This window comes from Diabrotica virgifera, chromosome 5, assembly GCF_917563875.1.
Source record: "Diabrotica virgifera virgifera chromosome 5, PGI_DIABVI_V3a".
Taxonomy (NCBI): Eukaryota; Metazoa; Arthropoda; class Insecta; order Coleoptera; family Chrysomelidae; genus Diabrotica; species Diabrotica virgifera.
In genome coordinates, this window is record NC_065447.1 from 4,976,466 (window position 1) to 4,999,591 (window position 23,126).

At 31.2% G+C, this 23,126-nt stretch overlaps 1 protein-coding gene across 1 annotated transcript; it reads left to right on the top strand.

The window, feature by feature from the left end:
• Positions 1–1,099: 1,099 nt before the first annotated feature.
• On the top strand, positions 1,100–22,835 carry LOC114343408 (BLOC-3 complex member HPS1). Its single transcript, XM_028294263.2, has 9 exons — positions 1,100–1,286; positions 2,708–2,854; positions 5,175–5,287; positions 5,346–5,591; positions 5,672–5,954; positions 6,165–6,556; positions 11,548–11,689; positions 12,569–12,762; positions 16,678–22,835. The coding sequence occupies exons 1-9, from the start codon at positions 1,173–1,175 to the stop codon at positions 16,853–16,855; spliced, it is 1,809 nt and encodes a 602-aa protein (XP_028150064.2). The 5' UTR covers positions 1,100–1,172; the 3' UTR covers positions 16,856–22,835.
• Positions 22,836–23,126: the final 291 nt, after the last annotated feature.

A 23,126-nucleotide genomic window follows, 5' to 3' on the forward strand; every position in this document is an offset into this window, starting at 1 on the left:
GAATACAGCAGAATGAATATAATTTGGTGTAAATAAAAGTAAGAGTAAAAACAAAATTACTGTATGGTGGACGGAGGAAAGACGAAAACTATAAGCAATATAAAGGACAGAGGAAAACAGTTAATAATCAAAGCAAAACAACAATCTTGGAAAGACTTTGGAGACAAACTAGAAGAAGACTATGAATGGCAAAATGAGATCCAAGGAAGGTAACAATATGGAACAATAAAGCTTTAAACAAATTGGGTATGAACATAAACCAGGAGAAAGCAAAAGAGATGGTCATAAAAAGACAAGAGTCCAAAATACAAGCTACATTAAAGGAACAGAAATTAAACAGATGAAACCAGTGATAATTGAGGACACTGACAGACAATAAGTAGATAAGAGGATAGATAAAGCGAATAAATTATACCAGGTAATAGGAAGAATAAACCAAGAACTACTGAAACGTTTTGAGAGAAAAATCCTAAGAAGAATATATGGAGGAATAAAAGAACAAGGTTTGTGGACCAGGCATTACCACTTTGAGTTGTATCGAAGTTTTGGAGAACCTGACGTTGTGAAACTCATTAAGGTAGCACGCCTTAGATGGATAGGGCATGTAATCAGGCGAGAGGAAGATGCCATAGTCAGAAGAGCTGTAACGAAACCGATGATGATGAATAGGAAGAACCAATCATCAACAAGGAAGATATAACTAAACAAACTAAAACACATGTTTTTAAGACTTCTATATATCTGTAACAACATTCAATAAAAGTGGCAATTCGGCTTTTAAGCACAATAGAGAAATACTGAAGAAGAAAACCTAAACGAATGTCGATATGGAAAACACCACAATAATTTCTCTAGTACTATCATTATGACTACACAACAAAAAACATCTTTATTGATCATAGTTATAGAATATCGGAGAATAATAATAAACACAGTAGGATTATAATAAAAAGGAGTAAATAATAAGGAAGATACAGATATTGGAGATGAAAATTGCATCAAAACCACAAGGCCTTTTAGTTCGTAGCGAAAACACCGTTCTTGATGGAAAAAAGAAGAAGATACAAACAAAAATATAACCTCAAATTCGTAACTTGTCAAAAATCAATAACAATTAAAGTAAAAGTTTATCCTTTAGTTTTTAATGGAAAATAATTGTTAATTATACAAAAATGAATTGTCTTTTAATCTTTGACCACTTGAACGATATTATTCATACAAAATACAATGAAGCATTCGCCCAACATATGATAAATTTCGCTGTAGAACAAGAGTTTTTACCCCAGGTAAATAAAAAATCTTTAAAGTCTGTTCGCTAAACTCAGACGCAGCTTTCTAGATATTTTAGTCGGTAATTTTGCCAATTTTAGTAAAATTGGCAAAAAAATAATTACTAAATAATTAATAATCACTAAATAGTTAGTAATTTCGCCAATTTTTTCAAAATTGGCAAAAAACAAAAAAAATATTGACTAAAATATGTAGCCAGTTACGTCTGAGTTTAGCGAACAGACTATAATTAATAATTATTGTTTGTCTGTGTTGTAGTAATATTAAACATATTTTCCACTAAAGCTAAGGTGACCAACTGTACTCATTTACCGAGTTTTGTACTCTTTTTTTCGCAAACCATACTCTATTCGAAGCCTGTACTCTGAAAGTACTCATTTGTATAATTTTATACTCATTTGTATTTCTAAAACATTTTTTAGATTATTTTATTTCAATTTTATTAATTAAATATTTAAAATTATTTTGACAGTGATTTGAATTTCACGCACGCATATTGCTTGCCGTTTCCGGCACGTCAGGGCGATTAAATTTATATTTAAATGAAGAAAAATTGAAGAAATGGAACCATGAGAAAATAGAACTTGACAAAAGATGGGTAGAAACCTATCGGCATTTTAGAGTAGAACATATCCCAATCCCACATGAAAATTTAAAAGTTTTAATAGAAATTTCCTTATGCTGTCCAGGCACTAATGCTGCTGTTGAAAGGGTGTTTTCACTTTCACTAGGGAATGATTATTGGAGCAGTAAGAAGTCACAACTTTCTGTAAAAACATTATCTGCCGTCTTAACAGTCAAATTTAATATGAAAATGAAAGTTGTTCGGATGTGGCTACATTATTAGACGAACATCCACTCCACATATTTAGCAAAAAAAATCCACTCCGAAGAAAAATATGTTTATAAAGAAAGGTAGTTATTTTTTATCGTTTTTTCTTTTTTTTTTTCACCTAATATGTACTTGCAAATGTACTTTTTTTGAACAAAAAATAGTTGGTCACCTTACTAAAGCTATAAACGCAACAACTAAACAAAATAATAAGTTGTCAAAACTAGTAACTAGAAAAAAATATATTATCAAAATGTTTTTAAGTTAATATACATTACTTTATTAACACCTTGGCTGCGTTTAGAGATATCTATAAACTTATGTTGAGTGCATTAGGTGGGCATATATTTCCCGTAGTGAACCTTTGCCACAGTGTGTTACGTCAGAGTTGATGCAGCCAACCCTTATTGTAATACAAGGTCTGTTTGTCTTCTAACGCAGCCAAGGTGTAAAGACTGCTATAAAAATTGGAATATAATATCTAGTTATAGTATATGAATGTATTTAGCTTGAATACTACTAATAATACTTTTTCTTTTTGTTTAAAAACTTACAGAATGTGATTCATTTGTTTTGGATTTTTAGGGTTCAACAGAAAAAACTGTAGATGCAAACATTATAGTACAAACTTTTTCACCTATAGTAACATCCCATAGGATAATGAGTTGTCAGTTTGGCAACTCTTACACATCTATAAAATGTGAAGATGATCTGATTGTATACTTCGATGATGTAGGTATAATTTCGTAGTTACAGATCTATTTTTATCTACCATTTATAACAGAACAAAAGCAGAAAATAAAGGAGGACACATTTTTCATGTCTTACTTTGTGAAATGCTTTTTCAAAATCAATGTAACAAACATGCACATCTACATTCATATCCATGTATCTTTGAGCTATCGCATTAACAGAAAATAGATCCTCTCTGGTTCCTAGTCCATTTCTGAATCCAAACTGACTATCATCTATTTGATAGAACATTACTTGTTGATGATATTGTTCTGAATTCTCTGTTATTTTTAGTGTTCCTATTTTTAGGGATAGCACAAAAGGTGGAGAATAACCAATGTTTCTATATACCTATATCCTGTTTTGTATATTGTGTTAAACAAGTGTACTATGTCTTGTCTAAGGTTTCATCATGTATGCATTTTAAACTTTTTACTGGGATTTGGTCTGGACCTACTACTCTGCCATTTTTGCTATGTTTAATGCCATTTCAATTTCCTCTTTTATTATGTATCTTTAAAACCGCATTAACTTCTACTTCCATCTGTTCTATTGTCTTTGAACAACTCATTGATGTATACTGTTCATCCGAGTGTTCATCTCTTAATTTTTCGTTAGTATTCAACACTATTCCCACAGTATTCCCGGTTTTCTTTTTCTGTTGTTGTGAGTTAATTCTTTAATTTTTTTGTGTGGAAACTCTCATGTCTTTTCTGGTATTTTTCTATTTCTGTGCACTGTTCTTTTAACCATTCTTCTTTCACTTGCTTAATTTTGTATTTTATTTGTTTATCAACTTGTTTGTATATTTGATTATCGTTGTTTTCATGTTGACATCTTTCCTACATTAAATCTAAAATTTCTTCCGTCACCTATTGTTTCTTTTTGTATCTGGTTGGTGTGAGATTTTTTTTGACTGGGTCTTATGAGTGGGTTCCTTAATTTGTTTGTATCAATTTGTGCATCTGTTGTTATTAGTTTTATTATTATTTTTATTTTGAGCTTAATTTCCTGTCTGATGTGATCCTATGTTGGTACTCGGATATATTTTTGTTAATATTTAGCGTTACTGTACTTTTTCTACCTAATACAACATAGTCTGTTTGGTTTCTTACAATTCTCTCTTCTTGATCTGCTGGTGACTTCTACGTATATGTTCTTGTCTTTGGCAGTTTAAACAATGTATTCGCTATAACAAAGTTGTTTCTTTTTTCCAGACTGTATAATAATAATAATAAATAAAAATGTTTATTAATTTCACAGTACAAGAATTAAATACATACATTTTAATTTTATATTCTACGTTTTACATTACTACATTCTACTTTTTAATTTTACATGTTTATCCTGGAAATAAAGAAACACTTACTCACTACCCGTTAAAACCTATTGGTCGAACACGGGGAGTAATAGTGTGTGACAATGTTTAGTTTTAAAATAAATATAGTATGTGTATACTAAATGCCTAGCTACAAAGATTCTATTATCTTACATGTATTTATTTATTTTCTTTTATTTTTTTTATGTTATACATAAAGTAACTGGGTAAATTTAACAACCACACTTTAATTTTGTTCACTTGTTACGTCAGATCAAATAATTTATGTACAATATTACGATCTAGGTTCAATACATACTTTTTGAATATAGATTTTACCATACTTAGTGAATTAAGAGTATTAATATATATTTTGTATATGTTGGGCAAGTGATTAAATAATTTTGGATAACTGGTAGATCTCTGTCCTATTGATTTTTTAATATTTCCCAATTGCACGTGTTGGTTGGTTTTAGTACGAGTCTCATAGTGATGAGGTAATGTATGCAGGACATGTTTATGGTTGTATGTGTATAATACCAGGGAATACATATAAAGTTGCCTCGTATCCATTACGTTAGTATCACAGAATAATAAATGAGACGGATATGTCATTTTTTTGTCAATTATTATTTTCAATATTTTTTTTTTGTAAGATGTCGACTTTCTTTAAATAACTTTTTTGTACACCGCCCCACCCAAGTATTCCATATCTAATTCTAGATTCAACTAGTGCATAATATAATATTTTTAAATCCTCCTGTATTTATCCTCTTGTACATTCTTCCACTATTTCTGCCTCAACTTTTGCAGTAAAATCTTTTAATGGATTTTAAAATAAAATTATTATATTTTTGTATATTCATATTATTAAAAAAGGTTATTATTTATATCTTGTCAAATATTTAAATTTGCATAAACAAATCTTTTATTACTTTTTTCTCCTCTCAAACTCAAATGTCACTAGCTGTTAATGTATTGTTTGATAAATTGTTTTTGCAGTACATGGGCTATTTATTTGTAACTATAAGCAAAGAAAAGGAAGATTACATGAAGTGGTTCACGCACACCTGTGTAACTATTGTAAGATACCTGTGTGGACCAGATGTATATCAGTAAGTCGCTGTCTTTATTTATTAATCTTTGGTTATATTAACTAAATATTTCTTTTAGATTAAAAGCATGCAAGGAAAAGTCTGTACTAGCAAATAATCTTATAGATAGTTGGACAAACCTTATCTCTTATGACCAATCTGTGTGCATAGAAGCAGTTGAACAGCTTTTTATCAATCCAGAGCTGTGCTCCACAACACTGCGCATCTTGCGCGAGTCTGTTGATAAAGTGTGTGTACATGTGGAATACAAAAAGCTGCATTCGTTGATATTAATTCAAAATAAAATTTTATCACTCTATTCAAGGTGAGTCTACTAGAAAAATAATTAATATTTTGTGCATGAGGACTCAAGTTATCTTTATTACAGCACATATTTTTTTTCAGTTCTTCTGCTAAAGAATTATCATCAGCAGACATATTATTCTTGATAATCCTGTGCCAAAGTTTAAATCTTTCACAAGAAGAAAAATCGACGGGAACAAAATCTATTTTTAGCTACCAAATACTCTTATCAGGAGTCGAAGATACTCCGAAATGTCTTCCACACGCAGTTCATATCATGCCACATTCCAACGGGATCTTTTTGATATATTTGTTAGAAATTGGGAATTCTGCTGTAGCTGCCAGTCTGTATGAGAATTTTTGTCACTTGCACACGATGCAACAGGTATGATTTTTTTACTACAAAAATACGGTTACGTCATTCAAGTTTTCTGACGTCAGAACATTTATTTACTATTCTAATGTTTTGGCAATGCTGTGGGGTTCTGACATCAGAAATCTTGAATGTCGTAAGTGTATTTTGGTAGTAAAAAAAGTATAATCCAATACCGCACCGATGTACTGATGTTTGTAATATACTCAATTGTACTTTAAGGTTCAAATTCAAAGAGAAAAGAAGACACTTCAACCAGCTTTTGAAAATCTGGAACTAGCTACAAAAAAACTTCACGAAAGTCTGAAAAAAACCAAACACAGTGCCATAGAAAATTCACACAAGCAGCTAATGAAAAAATGGGATATAATCAAGAAGAAATACCAAGAATACCTAAAGAATGGTTCTGAGGAAGCACTGTTAAGGGCTGAAACGTTGGGGTTAGGATTTTTAGAGAATCTGAAGGAGCTGCTCAATCTCACGTCAGTAGATGATAGTGTTTTAAATTCTAGTTCGAAGTATGTGATAGAAGCGTCAATGGGGGTGAAGGAGAAATTAACGAATTATGAAGACTTTTTCAAGGCCAAGAGTATTAAGAATTTTTCACTTGGATCATATCCTTTTACAAAGAGTTTATTTATTTATTTATTATCACGATAACCCCAATAATAGTAAAATACAATAAAGAAAAATCAGTTAAGAAACTACTAAACAGACATAATAAACTTTAGTACATTATTTCACGGTTTTTGCTGTAAATTTTAAAGAACCGCTTGGATTGACATGAAATTTGGCATACGCATAGCTAACATGTCAGAGAAAAAAGTGATATGGTGCCGATGTGTGCTTTTGCCCTGGAGGTGAATTTCACCCCATCTCGGGGGCGAAAAAATATATGTCCAAGATAAGTCCCGAAATGGATAAACTGACTAATTTTAAGCAACTTTTGTTCTATAGAGTTTTTTCACCAAATCAATACTTTTCGAGGTATTTGCAAGTGAATATGTTCATTTTTCAACAAAATAAGCACGTTTTTAGACGGTTTTTCGCAAATAACTCAAAACGTAAGCATTTTGTCGAAAAAAATATTCTTAGCAAAACTATAGCCTATCAGAAAGTGAAAAAAAAACGGTGTATATATTAGGTCTCTATACCTAGCAAAAGCAGAGTTATAGCTAATGAAAAATAGGTTCATATTCGAAAAATTCCAAATAGAATAATTCATTGTGAAATATCCAAATAATGAAGCATTCTTGGGGAAAACACATTACGACTTTTTTAAAGTGTTTAAAAGAAGATTTACTTCTGTTTTTATAAAAAAATCTCTAAGATTCGGTGTTTCTAAATTTGCATACACTCGTGATAAGTGACTCGTTCAAGCCCTTTTAAGTACAGCTCTTTCAAAAATAAGGACTTTGAACCTATGAAACTTATAGATCATATGATCAATACATACGTGAGTAAAAACAAACAAAAGAAATAAGAGCAAGAATAGAAATAGCTAGATCAGCATTTAACAAGATGAAAATATTTCTCTGTAGTCGTGACATAAATCTTGATCTGAGAGTGCGTATGCTGCGGTGTTATATCTTCTCCACTTTATTATACGGAGTTGAGTCATGGACCATCAAGATGGGCAGCATTAAAAACATTGAAGCTTTTGAGATGTGGTGTTACCGTAGAATGCTACGTGTATCTTGGGTGGACCACGTGACGAATGCCGAAATTTTACGTCGGATCGGAAAAGGATGTGAAGTTGTACTTACTGTTAAAAGAAGAAAGCTTGAATACTTTGGCCATGTTATGAGAGGTGACAAATACTCGCTGCTGAGACTGATCATTCAGGGTAAAATCAGGGGTAAGAGAAGTATCGGTAGACGCAGAATATCTTGGTTAAGAAATCTGAGGGAATGGTTCGGCTGCAGTTCCATCGACCTATTTAGGGCAGCCGCCAGTAAAATAAGAATAGCTGTGATGATTTCCAACCTCCGATAGGAGACGGACTTGAAGAAGAAGAAGTGAGTAAAAAACTTGTGAAGTGGTAACAATTAAGTTCATTTGAAATGCTAATTAGGGGGTGATTTTCCCGATTTCTTACCAAAAAAAAAGGGACCAACTTTATTTTGAGCGTAACTTGTTTATTTTTGATGCTAAAAAATTTTTTTAAAAACAAAAATAAGCATTTTTTTAAACACTTTAAAAAAGTTAAAATGAGTTTTCCCCAAAAAAGTGCTTCGTTTTTTGGTTATGGCACGTTAAAATATTCGATTTGGAATTTGACGAATATGAACCTATTTTTCATTAGCTATAACTCTGCTTCTACTAGTAGTCCAGAAAGCCACTGCGCATCCGCTAGAAAAAATAATCCGATTCGGATTTTTTGCACAATCTTACTCAAAAAGGACCCCTTTTAACAAATTTGCATGTTGCCAGGAACAAAAGTGGGTCAAAAATTTTTTAAACATTTTTTTTTTGTTTTTTTCCTAAAATTATTTTTTTTTGCATGGAACAAAGTTTTTTTAGGTGTTTTGGATCATTCCAAACAGAAAAGGTCTTTAGTGACTTTTCTCTAAAGTTGATATTTTATGACATATAAGCGATTAAAAATTGAAAAATTGCGAAATCGGCCATTTTTAACCTTCAAAAACTATGTGAAAAACTTAAAATTTGAATGTTGCCAGGGTAGGTAGATATTCTTTTTAAACATCGATTGATGAAATCCCGAAGAGTTTTTTGCAATACAGTATTTAAAACTCCTTTGTTTTTTAATTTCTAATCACGCGTGCGCGACACTATTTTCCACCGTTGCATGTGTATACAGTATGGTGCAAATGAAAGGAATAAATTCGTTATTTCGTAAACCGGCGACTTTAAGGAAAAAACCTGAAACAGGTCGATTTTTATTTTTAAGTTATGATATTGTGGCATATATGGTATACTAGTGACGTCATCCGTCTGGGCGTGATGACGTAATCGATGATTTTTTTAAATGAGAATAGGGGTCGTGTGGTAGCTCATTTGAAAGGTTCTTCAATTCTCTATTCAGTAATGTAAACATTTACATAATTATTTATACAGGGTGTCCAAAAAAATTTTATTAAATTAAATTATTTGACAAAAAAAGAAGTAGAAGGACACCCTGTATAAATAATTATATAAATGTTTATAGTACTAAATAGAGAATTGAAGAACCTTTAAAATGAGCTAGCACACTACCCCTATTCTCATTTAAAATATCATCAATTACGTCATCACGCCCAGATGGATGACGTCACTAGTATGCCATATACAGGGTGTCCCGGAAAATAGTGCGTTCCTTTAAGGTATGGAGAGAATACACAATTTGGAACAAAAAAGTCCTATACCATTTTTTTCTAAAGTTAAGCGTTTCCAAAAAAAAGTTAACATTGTTTTCCATATACCTGTATTTTAATGTTTGGAAATTTTAATAAACTGGCAACATCGTACGCACTACGGCATAATAACATAATAAGAACTCGTTTGTGATTGTGATTTAAACAGTATTTAAAATAATCCAACCTAATAGTAGGTAATACTTATGTATTTACTATTTGTTTACTAAAATTATTTTCTTTTGAAATGTATTGAAATACCTATTGCATAATTTTAAACGAATTACACATCTTTTAACATAAAAACACATCTTTTAACTAAACTAGTATTATGTATTTAGTAAGGTTTAAATGGGTTGAATGCTGAGTATGCTGAGGGCTTTAACTGAATTACATAGTTTTAATAGTTTACAGTGGAACTTAAATACACCAGATAATGTCTCAGTAATTTGTTTACTTGTGAACTGAAATAACTAAGTTGTACTTACTTGAAAATAATTAATATACCGAATAGATGTTTCAAGTAACCTTTCACAAACACCATTCATAGGTAATAACATAATAGGTAATACACTCACTATTCGAAAACATTTTCGGCATTGACACTAAACAGGATTCTTTAAAACTATCTGTTTACTATCATCTTCTATCTATTTACATGGGACTGTCTATGCTTAAATTTGCGTACCGCACATAGTTGTCAGATTTAAATTTGGATATCAAAATACATTTTAATTTTTTGGTCAAACGGTTGCATTTAGAAAAAAATGTTATAAGAGTTTTTTGTTCTACATGGTGCCTTCTACCTATACCTTTAAGGAACGCACTATTTTCCGGGACACCCTGTATACCACTATATCATAACTTAAAAATACAAATCGACCTGTTTCGGGATTTTTCCTTAAAGTCATTATATACTGCACCATACAGTCGGTGGAAAATAGTGTCGCGCACGCTTGATTAGCAATTAAAAAACAAAAAAGTTTTGAATATTGAATTGCAAAAAACTCTTCAGGATTTCATCGATCGATGTTTAAAGAATATCTACCTACCTTGTTAACATTCAAATTTTCAGTTTTTCACATATTTTTTGAGGGTTAAAAATGGCCAATTTCGCAATTTTTCAATTTTTAATCGCTTATATGTCAAAAACTATCAACTTTAGAGAAATTTCAGTAAAGACCTTTTCTGTTTGGAATGATCCAAAAAAACTAAAAAACTTTGTTCCATGCAAAAAAAAATAATTTTAGACAAAAAAAAAAACAAAAAAAAACGTTTAAAAAATTTTTGACCAACTTTTGGTCCTGGCAACATGCAAATTTGTTAAAAGGGTTCCTTTTTGAGTAAGATTGTGCAAAAAATCCGAATCGGAATATTTTTCCTAGCGGATGCGCAGTGGCTTTCTGGACTATAGGTATAGTAACCTAAATATACACCATGTTTTTCACTTTTTTACGTGCTATATTTTTGATAAGAATTTTTTTCTCGACCAAATTCTTACTTTTTGAGTTATTTGCGAAAAACCGTCTGAAAACGTGGTTATTTTGTAGAAAAATTAACATATTCACTCGCAAATAACTCGAAAAATATTATTTTGGTGAAAAAACTTTATAGAACAAAAGTTGCTTAGAATTAATCATTTTATCCATTTCCGGACTTATACAGACTTTTGAACATATATTTTTCACCCCCAAAAGCGGGTGAAAGTCACCCCTAGGGCAAAAGCACACATCGGCACAATATCACTTTTTTCTTTGACTTGTTAGCTATGTGTATGCCAAATTTCATGTCAATCCAAGCGGTTTTTTTAAATTTAGAGGTTTTGCAATATTTTACCTTTAAAAAACGTACTACTTATTATGAATGAACAACCAAAAATAAAATAGTAAATTTAAATACATTAACAGTCATTTAAGTAAAATACATAGATACAATAATTGACCAATACAAATATTGCATGATACAGAGTTGAATCAGTTGAATGATTAATTTTAAGTTTCTCGTAACATGAATGATACTTTCTCCAAATAATTTGAAAAATTTCACTTTTCATATCCATTTTACATTAAATTAGTCATCACCTGTTTTTCTACAATCATTTGGTATAAAAAAACAACATTCCACAATTATTTCACTGTTTTAAAACTTTGACTAGCTGATATTTTTGATTTGTATTAACGAATGTAGAAAAACACTATCCATATTTTCAACAATTATCCATTCATTATCATTTCTCCTTAATCAATGTTTACTAGAGATTCCCTAACCATCAATAAGTATTTAGAAGAGTTCCCGGGATTAGTTCATTTCTTGTATGTGGACCGAAATTCGCACAGAGTGACGACACCAACTTTGGACTTGGATACCGAAGAAGGAAAGTTTAATAGGAAAAAGGTGAGGACAGAATACCCTTTTATGCCTTAAAAATCAAAAATGTTAAAGGTGATTAAGATGGTTAACCAGCAGAATAATCAGCTCTGCCAAATTTTTACTTCTAAATTCCTCTTCCGTTGATTAACATTAATTACTTTCAATTTTGAAGCTTTAAATTCCCTTTGTTTTATTTAAGACTGGCTTTTCCCACATTTAAATGATTTAATTCTCTTCTCTTGATTATTAACTTTTCACGGCCTAATGATTTTGACATTCACATTTTTACTTTAAACAAGTATTTTTCTCCAGATTTACTTTTATTCCCCCACATTTTGGCTCTTAAATTCTCCCTCTTGTGATAAAAAGCTTTACAACTCTGGTCTATCTACATTTTAACTCTGTTTTTTGAAGAGTTCTGAATTCTGCCCATATTTCAACTCTTACGCATTTCATGGGATATTAAATTGTCCATTTTAACTCTTAAATTTCTTTGAGTTAGTTAAAGAAGCTTTACACCAGTCTGATCTGCAACTTTTCAACTCTTTAAATTATCTCTTCGTTGACAAGCACTTTATTCTGCCACTATTTTAAATCTTACATGTTTCCCGGGGTCTTAAAATGCTTGAATACAAAGGTCTGCCCACGTTTCAATTGTTAAATTCTTGTTGAGTTGATTATATTATTGTTAGCATTACAACTCTGCTTATCCACTTTTCAACCGTTGAAATTCTCATTTGGTTGAGTAGCGGTTTATACTAAATAAGTCCACATTTATACTAAGGTAAGTTAGGTTCAATTGAACTAGTTTTGGTCCCAGAATGTGACCTGCCTTGTTGTTACACCCTGTAAAATTAATTAACAGAGTTACTGACTATTTACTATATTTATTTGTATTTTCAGGTGTGGCTAATGCTAAATGTCGCCAAGAGCAAACTGCAAAAGGGGATCATGCAGATAATCTGGAAGGATGCAAATTACAGCTATGGTTATTTTCTTTGGTTTGAAGATTTGAACGGACAAGCACTTAAACCTACTGTGTTTCCTAAAGAAGAAATTTCCGGTTGGCCGGGGATACTATCAGAAGATTTCTATCAGTAAGTGATATTATTATGTTAAGTCCGCGAGTCTTTACCCGTGCGTCATAATTTAAAGCATACGAAATAAGTCGGAAATCTATTTCACGCAACAAACAACTGACAGAAAGTGGCTACTGTTCCGATTACGGGTTTTATTAGGTGCGTTCGCGGGTACAGTTGACAAATTGTCGCCGACATTTTCTAACCTCATTTAATATAAATAATACCGTTAAGAGATAAATAAATAAGGTATATTTACTTTTAATTAATATTAATAACTAATTATTAAATTATAATATTAAAATATACCTTGTATATTTATCTATTAACGATATTAATTATATCATTTTAAAGTGAGCATGCGTTTTGCTGCTAATTTGTCGCCGACTAGTCGTCGACAGGCTCCCGCGAACGCACCTATTATAAAATTTGACGTTATCAAATATATAGAATGTCAAATGTAAGTTTTGCTTCAAAATTTTTGTGCAGAATTACAGCTACATTTGAAGTAGTTTAATAAATTCTTTTATTATTATTGATTAGTAAATAAATAAACAATTTATAAAAAAATTCAATAACATATTTTATTTTTGTTATTTTATTCACTTTGACGGAAATTTAAACACAATAATTTCTTTACTGTGTGAATGACGTTAGCTTTGTATGTTTTAAATATTAAGTGCGTTCGCGGGTGCCTGTCGGCGACAAATTAGCAGCAAAACGCATGCGCACTTTAAAATGATATAAATAATATCGTTAATAGATAAATATATAAGGTATATTTACCTACTATAATTTAATAGTTAGTTATTAGTATTAATTAAAAGTAAATATACCTTGTTTATTTATCTATTAACGATATTATTTATATTAAATGAGGTTAGAAATTATCGGCGACAATTTGTCAACTGTACCCGCGAACGCACCTATTAATTGCCAAAATATAATTATTTACCTTAAAATTTCAAAGCCCAATATAAAACTAGTTGTGAAAACAACTGTTTGTGTAATATAAAGAAACTTCAAAACACAAAAATTCGACAAAAACCGCAAAAAATTCAACTGACTGACAGCCACAAAAGTAAACAAAGCAGAAACGTCAAACAAATTGTGCTTAAAATATGAAAACGTCTTTTTTGTACCTATCTCTTTTCAATGCACTGAGTCTAGATGGTTCATAAAAATAACATGTGTTGTTACTTAATAACAAACGGCAGCTGGTTTGTAATGAGTTTTATGCGTGGAAGAGAATGATGCTAGATAAAAAGTATGTGTTTTATCTCGCCAGGTATTAATGACGCACGGGTAAAGACTCGCGGACTCAACTGTACATTGGTTCTGTGTAGGGTGGCATACACTGGCTGTCAAAAAAGCAAGTAAATACTTGGGTACGATGAGAAGTTCTCGGTTTAGTTCATAGATGGCCCTACTATAAACTAATTTGGGTCGCCCTCAAAATCGATACTGCCATTAACCACGCTTAACTTCACGCGCAACTTTGATAGAATTATAAAAAAATATGCATTGAAATCCAGATCCCATCATTTTTTGAGCATTTTAAAGTGAGTAGAAAGACATACATATTTTTTTTTTTGTAATTCCATCTTCAATTTACCCTGCAGTTCTCGTAGACTATTATCGATAAGATAGTCGTCAATATTTTGGGTCGCGGCCAACTAATTTACTCTTTGTCGTATTTAAATTTGGTAAAGTAACTGCCAAATAAACTGCTCGTCAAAAGTCAGGGATATAGAAAATTATGCTGATTTTCATAGTTGATTTTTTCGCGAACAGACGGATTCCGCTATTTTTTTATTTTAGATTTTTCTTTAGTATTTACACAATTGTGAAAAGGTTTACTCAAACTTATTTTTTGTACTTATACCGGGTGGAAGAAAAGAAATGTTTTTCTTATGTTAAGTTTGAGACACCCTGTAGGGAGAACGAGGTACAAATGTGAGTATATAGACAAGGCGAAAACGGCGGGTTCGAAGGGAAAAATATTCCCATGAGATTTTTTTGCATAATCACATTCGTGAGACATCCCAGAATAATGTTCAAGAAGTCGCCCATGTGAAAAGTGGGCCAATTTTTTTTTAACAATTTTTTTTAATCAAATTGCAAGAATCAATATTTTTGGCCCCAACAATTTTTTCTTTAATTATTTGGACCATTCTGGACAAAAAAGGTCTCTTACAATTTTTCTCTAAAGTTGATCGTTGTCGACTTATAAGCAATTTAAAATTGAAAAAAAAACGAAAAATGGCGATTTTCAAGGCTTAATAACTCGGTTAAAAGTTATTATTATGAAAGTAATATATGACTAAATAAAAGTTTAAAGCCCCCCTACAAGATCCTGAAGAAATTTTTGTCATTATTTTATTACTAAGCTGTTATTTTTAAGTACATAATAATAATAAGCGCCGTGCACGTGTGCGCGGCTGTAAATGCTGAGTGCGAGAGAGAAGCCATTCCAGCAGTCCAATTGTGCATCTTACTCGCACTCACATTTACAGCGGCGTCAATACGATCTAACCGGTCATTGTTATTAATTAAAAATAACAGCTTAGTAGTAAATTAATGACACAAATTTCTTCAGGATCATGTAGCGGCGACTTTAAACTTTGATTTAGTCACTTTCTGACTTACAAAATAATAATTTTTGAACGAGTTATTAAGTCTTAAAAATGGCCATTTTCGCGTTTTTCAAATTTTAACTAGCTTATAACTCAAAAAAGATCAACTTTAGAGAAAAATTATAAGAGACCTTTTTTGTCCAGAATGGTCCAAAAAACTTAAAAAAAAATAGTCCGGGCCAAAAATACTGATTTTTGCAATTTGATTAAAAAAAAATTGTTAAAAAAAAATTGGCCCACTTTTCTCGTGGGCGACTTCTTGAACCTTATTCTGGGATGTCTCACGAATGTGATTATGCAAAAATATCTCATGGGAATATTTTTCCCAACGAACCCGCCGTTTCCGCCTTGTCTAATACATCAGAATCGTATTGTAGTCTTATGTTTTGTGAACATGTTGTCCCTGATATCTTTAGAAACAAAAAAATAGACGGTTTTGTAATTTAACATGTGTTTTAACCGAAACAAAAGTTTGAGACACCTTGTAGGGAGAAAAGGCACAAAGGTGAGTATACCTCGATATTATGTTGTAGTCTCGTATTTTGTGAATATTTTATTTTTTTAATTTCTCTGATATCTTTAATAACAAAGAAACTAAACGGTATTACTCTTTAATATGTGTTTCTATGTTTCACATGTGTGATGTGATGCATGTCGTCAGTTAAAACACATATTATAGAGTAATACCGTCTAGTTTCTTTGTTATTAAAGATATTAGAGAAATTAAAAAAATTAAATATTCACAAAATATGAGACTACGACATAATATCGAGGTATACTCACCTTTGTGCCTTTTTCTCCTTACAAGGTGTCTCAAAGTTTTGTTTCGGTTAAAACACATGTTAAATTAGAAAACCGTCTATTTTTTTGTTTCTAAATATCAGGGACATTCAAAAAACGAAATGTTCACAAAACATAAGACTACAATACGATTTCGATGTATACTCACATTTGTACCTCGTCCTCCCTACAGGGCGTCTCAAACTTAACATAAGAAAAACATTTCTTTTCTTCCACCCGGTATAAGTACAAAAAAAGTTTGAGTAAACCTTTGCCTAACTGTGTAATACTAAAAAAAAATCTAAAATAATAAAAACAATTAGCGGAATCCGTTAATCTGTTCACGAAAAAATCTACTATGAAAATTCAGTAGAATTTTCTATATCCCTAACTTTTGACGAGCAGTTTATATGAATTCGACTCGACCTTCAAATATAACATAAGACTATTGTGCATGTGCAACTATAATAAGAATATTATCCACCATGTATTTTTTTCAAATAATTTTATTTTTCAGAAAACTGAAAAAAATGTGCTTTCCAAAAACGCCTCCTTCAAAAATCAAATGTTACGAAGTATTTTGTCTTCACTTAGGATTGGCGACTGCTTCCGTAGTATTAGAGCAAACCAGAAGACTTGTGGCGACTATTTTTGAGTTGAGGGGATTCCCATCTCAAGCGGTAGATTTCTTTTAAGACTAAAATAGTTGTTATGTGGTAATCCATATTGTTTTTTTAATTTGTTATGTTTGTTTACGTCATAATAACCTTAAAATTACTCAGATTGCGTCCAATTCCAAGTTTTCCTTTCAAATGCATCTACACTCACCGGCACAAAATTCCGCCACCCAAAATTTTTGATTTAGGTTGACAATTTATAACTTTATTATTTGTACTCCCATCAGTTTGTAGGTACATGTATTGGTATCGTTTATTATTATTCCGGTAACAAAAAAAAATTGCATGCATGGCATTATACAGGGATGCATGGAAGCGTTGTATTTTCTCCTAACTTCAAAAAATTCTGTGGAAAAATCGAAGTGCTGATTTTGTTTCATAGTCCTATCATATTATCCCGGAGGCATCAGTAAAATTTTGTTTTTTTAATTATCCGAATATCTCTTTTCTTTTAAGAGCTGTACCATTTTTTGTAAATAAAAGACTGATCGACTCATAAACATAAATATCTTAAATAGGCTTTGGATTGATAAGATTAGAATGGCCCGCATGCAGCCCAGATCTGTTATATTGAACATTTATGGGATGAATTAAAAAAAAGCTATTCGCCGTCATCCTAGGCCTCCAAATTTGGTACAGTTATGGCCCTGGTAGAGGAATATCGGGCTATTCCCCAGACAAGGATAACACATCTTTATTCGATGCCAAACAGATTGCGAGCAGTCGCTGCTGCAAGAGGTGGACATACCCGCTATTTAATTGTTTTGTTTTGTTGTTAATTTTGTTTTGATAATTTTAGTGCGTTTGATATTGTTAATTAAATAAACCTACAAAGCAGTGTTTTTATTTACAGCTCTTACAAGAAAAGAGATATTCGGATAATTCAAAACACAAAACCTTAGTGATACCTCCAGGATAAGACAAAAGGAGTATGAAACAAAATCAGCCTTCCAATTTTTCCACAGAATTTTTTAAAGTTGAGAGAAAATACAACGCTTCCATTCACTCCCGTATAATGCCATCTAAGTAAAAAAATTTTGTTACCGGAATAATAACAAACGGCATCAATACATGTACCGGGTGTCCCAATAAGAATGGCTCTCGGCCATATCTCAGGAACCGTTTATAGTAGAGCTTTGAAATAAAAAATTGTATAACAAAAGTTGTCTCAGGAAAAGCCTGGAACTTATTTTCATAATTGTGGGACCACCTCTAGAGGGCGTAATTGAATACCAAAAATTAAAAAATCTAAATTTTACAAAATTTTCCTAATGAAGGGGCACTGGAAATCCGATCGTCGTATTCTTCATAAAATTCTACGCATATTTGATTTGACAAGTTTAGGTCTACCTTTGGAAATAAGAGGTGGGGGTGAGTGGGAACCTTGTTATGAAAAACTGGCTGTGAGTCCGGTTCTGCTTAATCAAATTTTGCAAACTTGGTCTTGTTGAAGACAGATCTTTTTCGTCAATGTAAAAGTTATGATTTCCAACCAACTTACTGAGTAATATGCCAGCTAGAAGGCGTTATTTAATTTTTTTCAGAAATCTAGTGTTCTTTGGAAAAGATTAAATACAAACATGCATTTTTAATACCATATTACAAAATTAGACAAAATTAGCAACAGAATAGCGAAAACCGCATGTTAATACCTTTTTTCTATCTCGAGATATCTTACAAAACGTGTAAATTTAAAAACATAACTGTTACTGTCACCGGTAAACGAAATTAATTAAAAGTAGTGTGCTATGGAAACAACAAAGAAACATTTTCCAGCTGTCAACGTATATTAGGTCTTTTCAACGCTTCTCATTTGTTTCGAGCCTCGTTCATATCTCGTATATTAATATTATACACGGATTATACGGCATATGACAGAGGCTCGAAACAAATGAGGAGCGTTGAAAAGCCCTATTACAAAGAAATAAAAACAACTATTTAGTGATGATATAAACGTTCAAATTTTTGCCCATCATTTTCGTTGCAAACATTTACTCTTTCAAGAGTAGATTGAACAGCAGTCTCAATTTCTGCTCTCGATATGCTTTGAATGGCGTTTAGTATTCTCTGGATAATGTATCCTAGAGTAGTGTATGATGGGCAACAATTTGAATATTTAGGTCGTCACTAAGTAGTTCTTTTTGTTCTGTGTTATATTTAATTTTAATAGTATTGTCTCTCTTTATATTGTTGTTTTAATTAATTATTTTTTTATACGTTGACATCTGGAAAATGTTATTTTGTTTTTTTCCACAGCACACTACTTTTCATTAACTTAGCTTACCGGTGATAGTAACAGTTATGTATAAAATTTACACGTTTCTCGAGATATCTTGAGATAGAAAAAAGGTATCGACATGCTGTTTTCGCTATTCTATTGCTAATTTAATCTAATTTTATAAAGTATGATTAAAAATGCATACTCGTATTTAATATTTTCCAAAGAAAACTAGATTTCTGAAAAAAATTAAATAACGCCTCCCAGCTGGCTTATTACTTATTAGGATGGTTCAAAATTATCACGCTTACATTGAAGAAAAAGATCTGTCTTCAACAAGACCCAGTTTTCAAAATTTGATTTAGCGGAACCGGACTTACAGCCATTTTTTCATAACAAGGTTCCCACTCACCCCCACCTCTTATTTGCAAAGGTAGAGTTAAACTTGTTAAATTAAATATGCGCAGAATTTGATGAAGAATACAATCATCGGATTTACAGTGCCCCTTCATTAGGAAAATTTTGTAAAATTTTGATTTTTTTATTTTTTATATTCAATTACGCCCTCTAGCGGTGGACCCACAATTATGAAAATAATTTCCAGGCTTTTCCTGAGGCAACTTTTGTTATAAAGTTTTTTATTTCAAAGCTCTACTATAAACGGTTCCTGAGATATGGCCGAGAGCCATTCTTATTGGGACACCCGGTACAGTTAAGATCACTGAAAAGTTTACATCTTAATTTTTATATTGTAATACATACTGTAAAATTGCAGTGACGTACGAATTTGATAAATGTAAAAGTCAAAAAATTTCAAAAAGTCAATGCTTGTCAAAAATTTCGCGAGTGTTGAAAAATAAAAATAACGAGATCAAACTCCTCCAAAATGGTTATAATGAATTTGAATGATGCGCAAAAGCAAGAGCAATTGCCAAACTCGAAGACGGTTGGTTTTTAAGACAAGTTGCTGCAGATTTGGACGTGAGCCATATATTTATGTGCATATGGAAAATCAAACAAAGACTGGATAGTTTGGGATAGATATAAAATAAAATCGGTATTTTCAAACCAGACTTCCTTGTTTTCATTATTAAGACCATAATCCATTCTATTCAAAAAAACTTCTTTTTATACTTTCCATTTTGTTAAACTTTGTAAAATATATTTATATTATTTTTATTTTTTAATTTTAAATAACCTATTTTAGGTACACCACTGGTAACGTCACTTTGACGTAAAATGTGCGTTTAAACGAGGTATTAATTTAAAAAATCGGCTCCTAGATAGTAAGCCTGTAAACTGTTCAATGACCGTAACTGTACCTACAAGCTGATTTATTTATTTACTTATTTGTTATCCCAACAGACCTGTAAGGTCTAATTACAAGGATAAAATACACTAAGTTTTTTCTAAAATAAATATCTATACAAAAACATAAGAAAGAAAAATAACAAAAAAAAAACAAAATAAATAATAGGTCTAACATATCAGATAATACAAACCATTCTTATATTGTCCATAAGACAACACTTACTAAGCCTAGGCCGATAAATTAATAATTTGTCGTAACACTATTCCCCGAAATACATTTTGTGAGCCTGACCAATCTAAATCAGAGTATTGATGTTATTAGCTAGTCGAAACATGTTCACCAGAGGAGCCCTGGTGGTAGTAGATAATAGTGGAATATTAAACATTACCATATTGCGAGTTAATCTTAATGGTACATTGAACCTAATCAAAGCTAGAATTTCAGGTGAATTAATTTTATTGTTAATTATTTTATCTAAAAATATTAAAGCTATAAGTTTCCGTCTGTCTGCTAATGATAATATTTTAAACTTATTTCTAAGGCGAGTGGTTCTAACTTCAGTATAATCTGGTCGTATGTGATATTTTTTTAAATATCTTAAAAATTTATTTTGAATTTTTTCCAGTGTATCTAATGCAGTTTGATACTCACCAAACCAAATATGAGCTCCAAATTCTAATTTTGCCCTTACTAAAGTATAGTACAAAATTTTAAGAGTTGCTATATTTCTAAAATTAAAGGTTTGTCTAATTATAAACCCTAATAATCGATTTGCAGACTTCGTTATATTATTTATGTGGCCAACGAAAGATAATAAATTTATTATATGTGATGCCTAAATCTTTTACCTCTGTACAACGCAGTAAAGTTTCTTCATTAATTTTATATTCAAATATAATAGGATCTTTTAAACGTGTTACGGTAAATATACAGCATTTTTTCACATTAAAGTATAACTTGTTGCAATAGCTCCATTCGAGTAAATTATTTAGATCTTTTTGTAATAATACAGAGTCTCTAACAGTTTGTATGCGTTTGAAGAGTTTTAAATCATCGGCAAATAGAAGACATTCAATACTGATGGTAAGTGATTAATAAAAAGTACAAATAAAAGAGGCCCCAGATTAGAACCTTGTGGCACTCTCGAATTAGCTTCAAATTTACCTGACGTATTCCCATTGTGTTTAACTATAAAAGATCTGTTTTGCAAATAATTTTTTATTAATTCGATAAAATTCTTTGATAAACCAAACTTAGTTAATTTTGATAATAACACGTCATGGTCAACCGTATCAAATGCTTTACGAAAGTCTGTATATACAGTATCTAATTGGGACTTTGATTCAAAAGTTTCATATGCTCGATTCATGTAAATAAATAAGTTTGAACTAGTAGATTTACTGGCTACAAAACCATGTCGCTGAGATACTAAAATCTTTTCGACATAATGATATAGACTAGAATAAATAATTTGTTCGAATAGTTCAGCTGGTGCACACATCGATATCGGCCTATAATTTTCTATATTTATTTTATTGCCTGTTTTGAATATAGGAGTTACAATGCCAGTTTTCCATACTACAGGATAGCTATTAGAGGAAACTATTAAATTAAATATATGAAGTAATGGTTTTTCTAACCATTCACCACAAGCTTTAAGAATATACGGCGGAATCCCATCAGTCCCTGCTGCTTTCTTAGGTTTTATCTTTTAAACTCCATTGTTGTACTCAGCTTCGGTTATGAATTTTATTACAAAGCTGTCACTATGTACAGAATTTTTAGAAATGCAAGGAATTTCTGCTGCAAGAATCTTGAAAATCGGAGTACAAATAATAGTTATAGATTGTCAAACTTAATCAAAAATTTTGGGTGGCGGAATTTTGTGCCGGTGAGTTTATATTATAACTATAGAGCGTTTGATAAGGCTATGTATTTCTTATGGACGATAGAAGTGCGCCGATGTCACGCCGTCTAATTATAATGAATCGCATATCGACAGTCTAATAGCAACACTTGCCTGAGAGGTTTGGCAACACTGATCTGCATAAGTCAAACGTTCTGTTCTTAACGTGAAATAAAATATTTAAAATTCACTATTCCGGGTCTCGTATTATCTGATCCAACGAGGTGTGATGTCACTTCCTTCAACATGGCCACCTAGTGAGCATTTACATAAGCTTTGCACATGTGCGACTGCGACTTAATCATTTTTAAACAGTTCTAAAGCCAACATAATGTGAATTTATGGTGCATGCCACAAAATAAAGCGATTAGACAATGCTTCTTCTTATATGCAGTCATTTTGTTAAAAATTCCGTAACGTAGATTATTTTATAATTGTTATTACTTGTGTTCTTATTTGCTAAACCTACTTTATTATTCCATTTTTAATTTGTTAATGTGCCAACATTATTTTTTGTACTGTGATATTTTGAATTTTTAATAAATAAATAGTTACAATTTTACCGATTTTTAATATTTATGTTGTCGCACCAAATTTTCCGGCCTGGAGAATATTTTCGAGCTACTAATTTATAATAAAACCCAAAGAAATAACAAATAAACTTTATTGATTAATAAAATATGTATTAACAAAAGGAATGATGCTTATCTAATACTGAAATATATTTTTTACAAAAAAGTAACAGTATTTGTGAGATAAAATAATGTGATTAGTTCATATAAATAAAAGTAATGTTTAAAATAAAATTAAACAATAATAAAATAAAAAGTTACTTCCTAAATATAGTACAGAA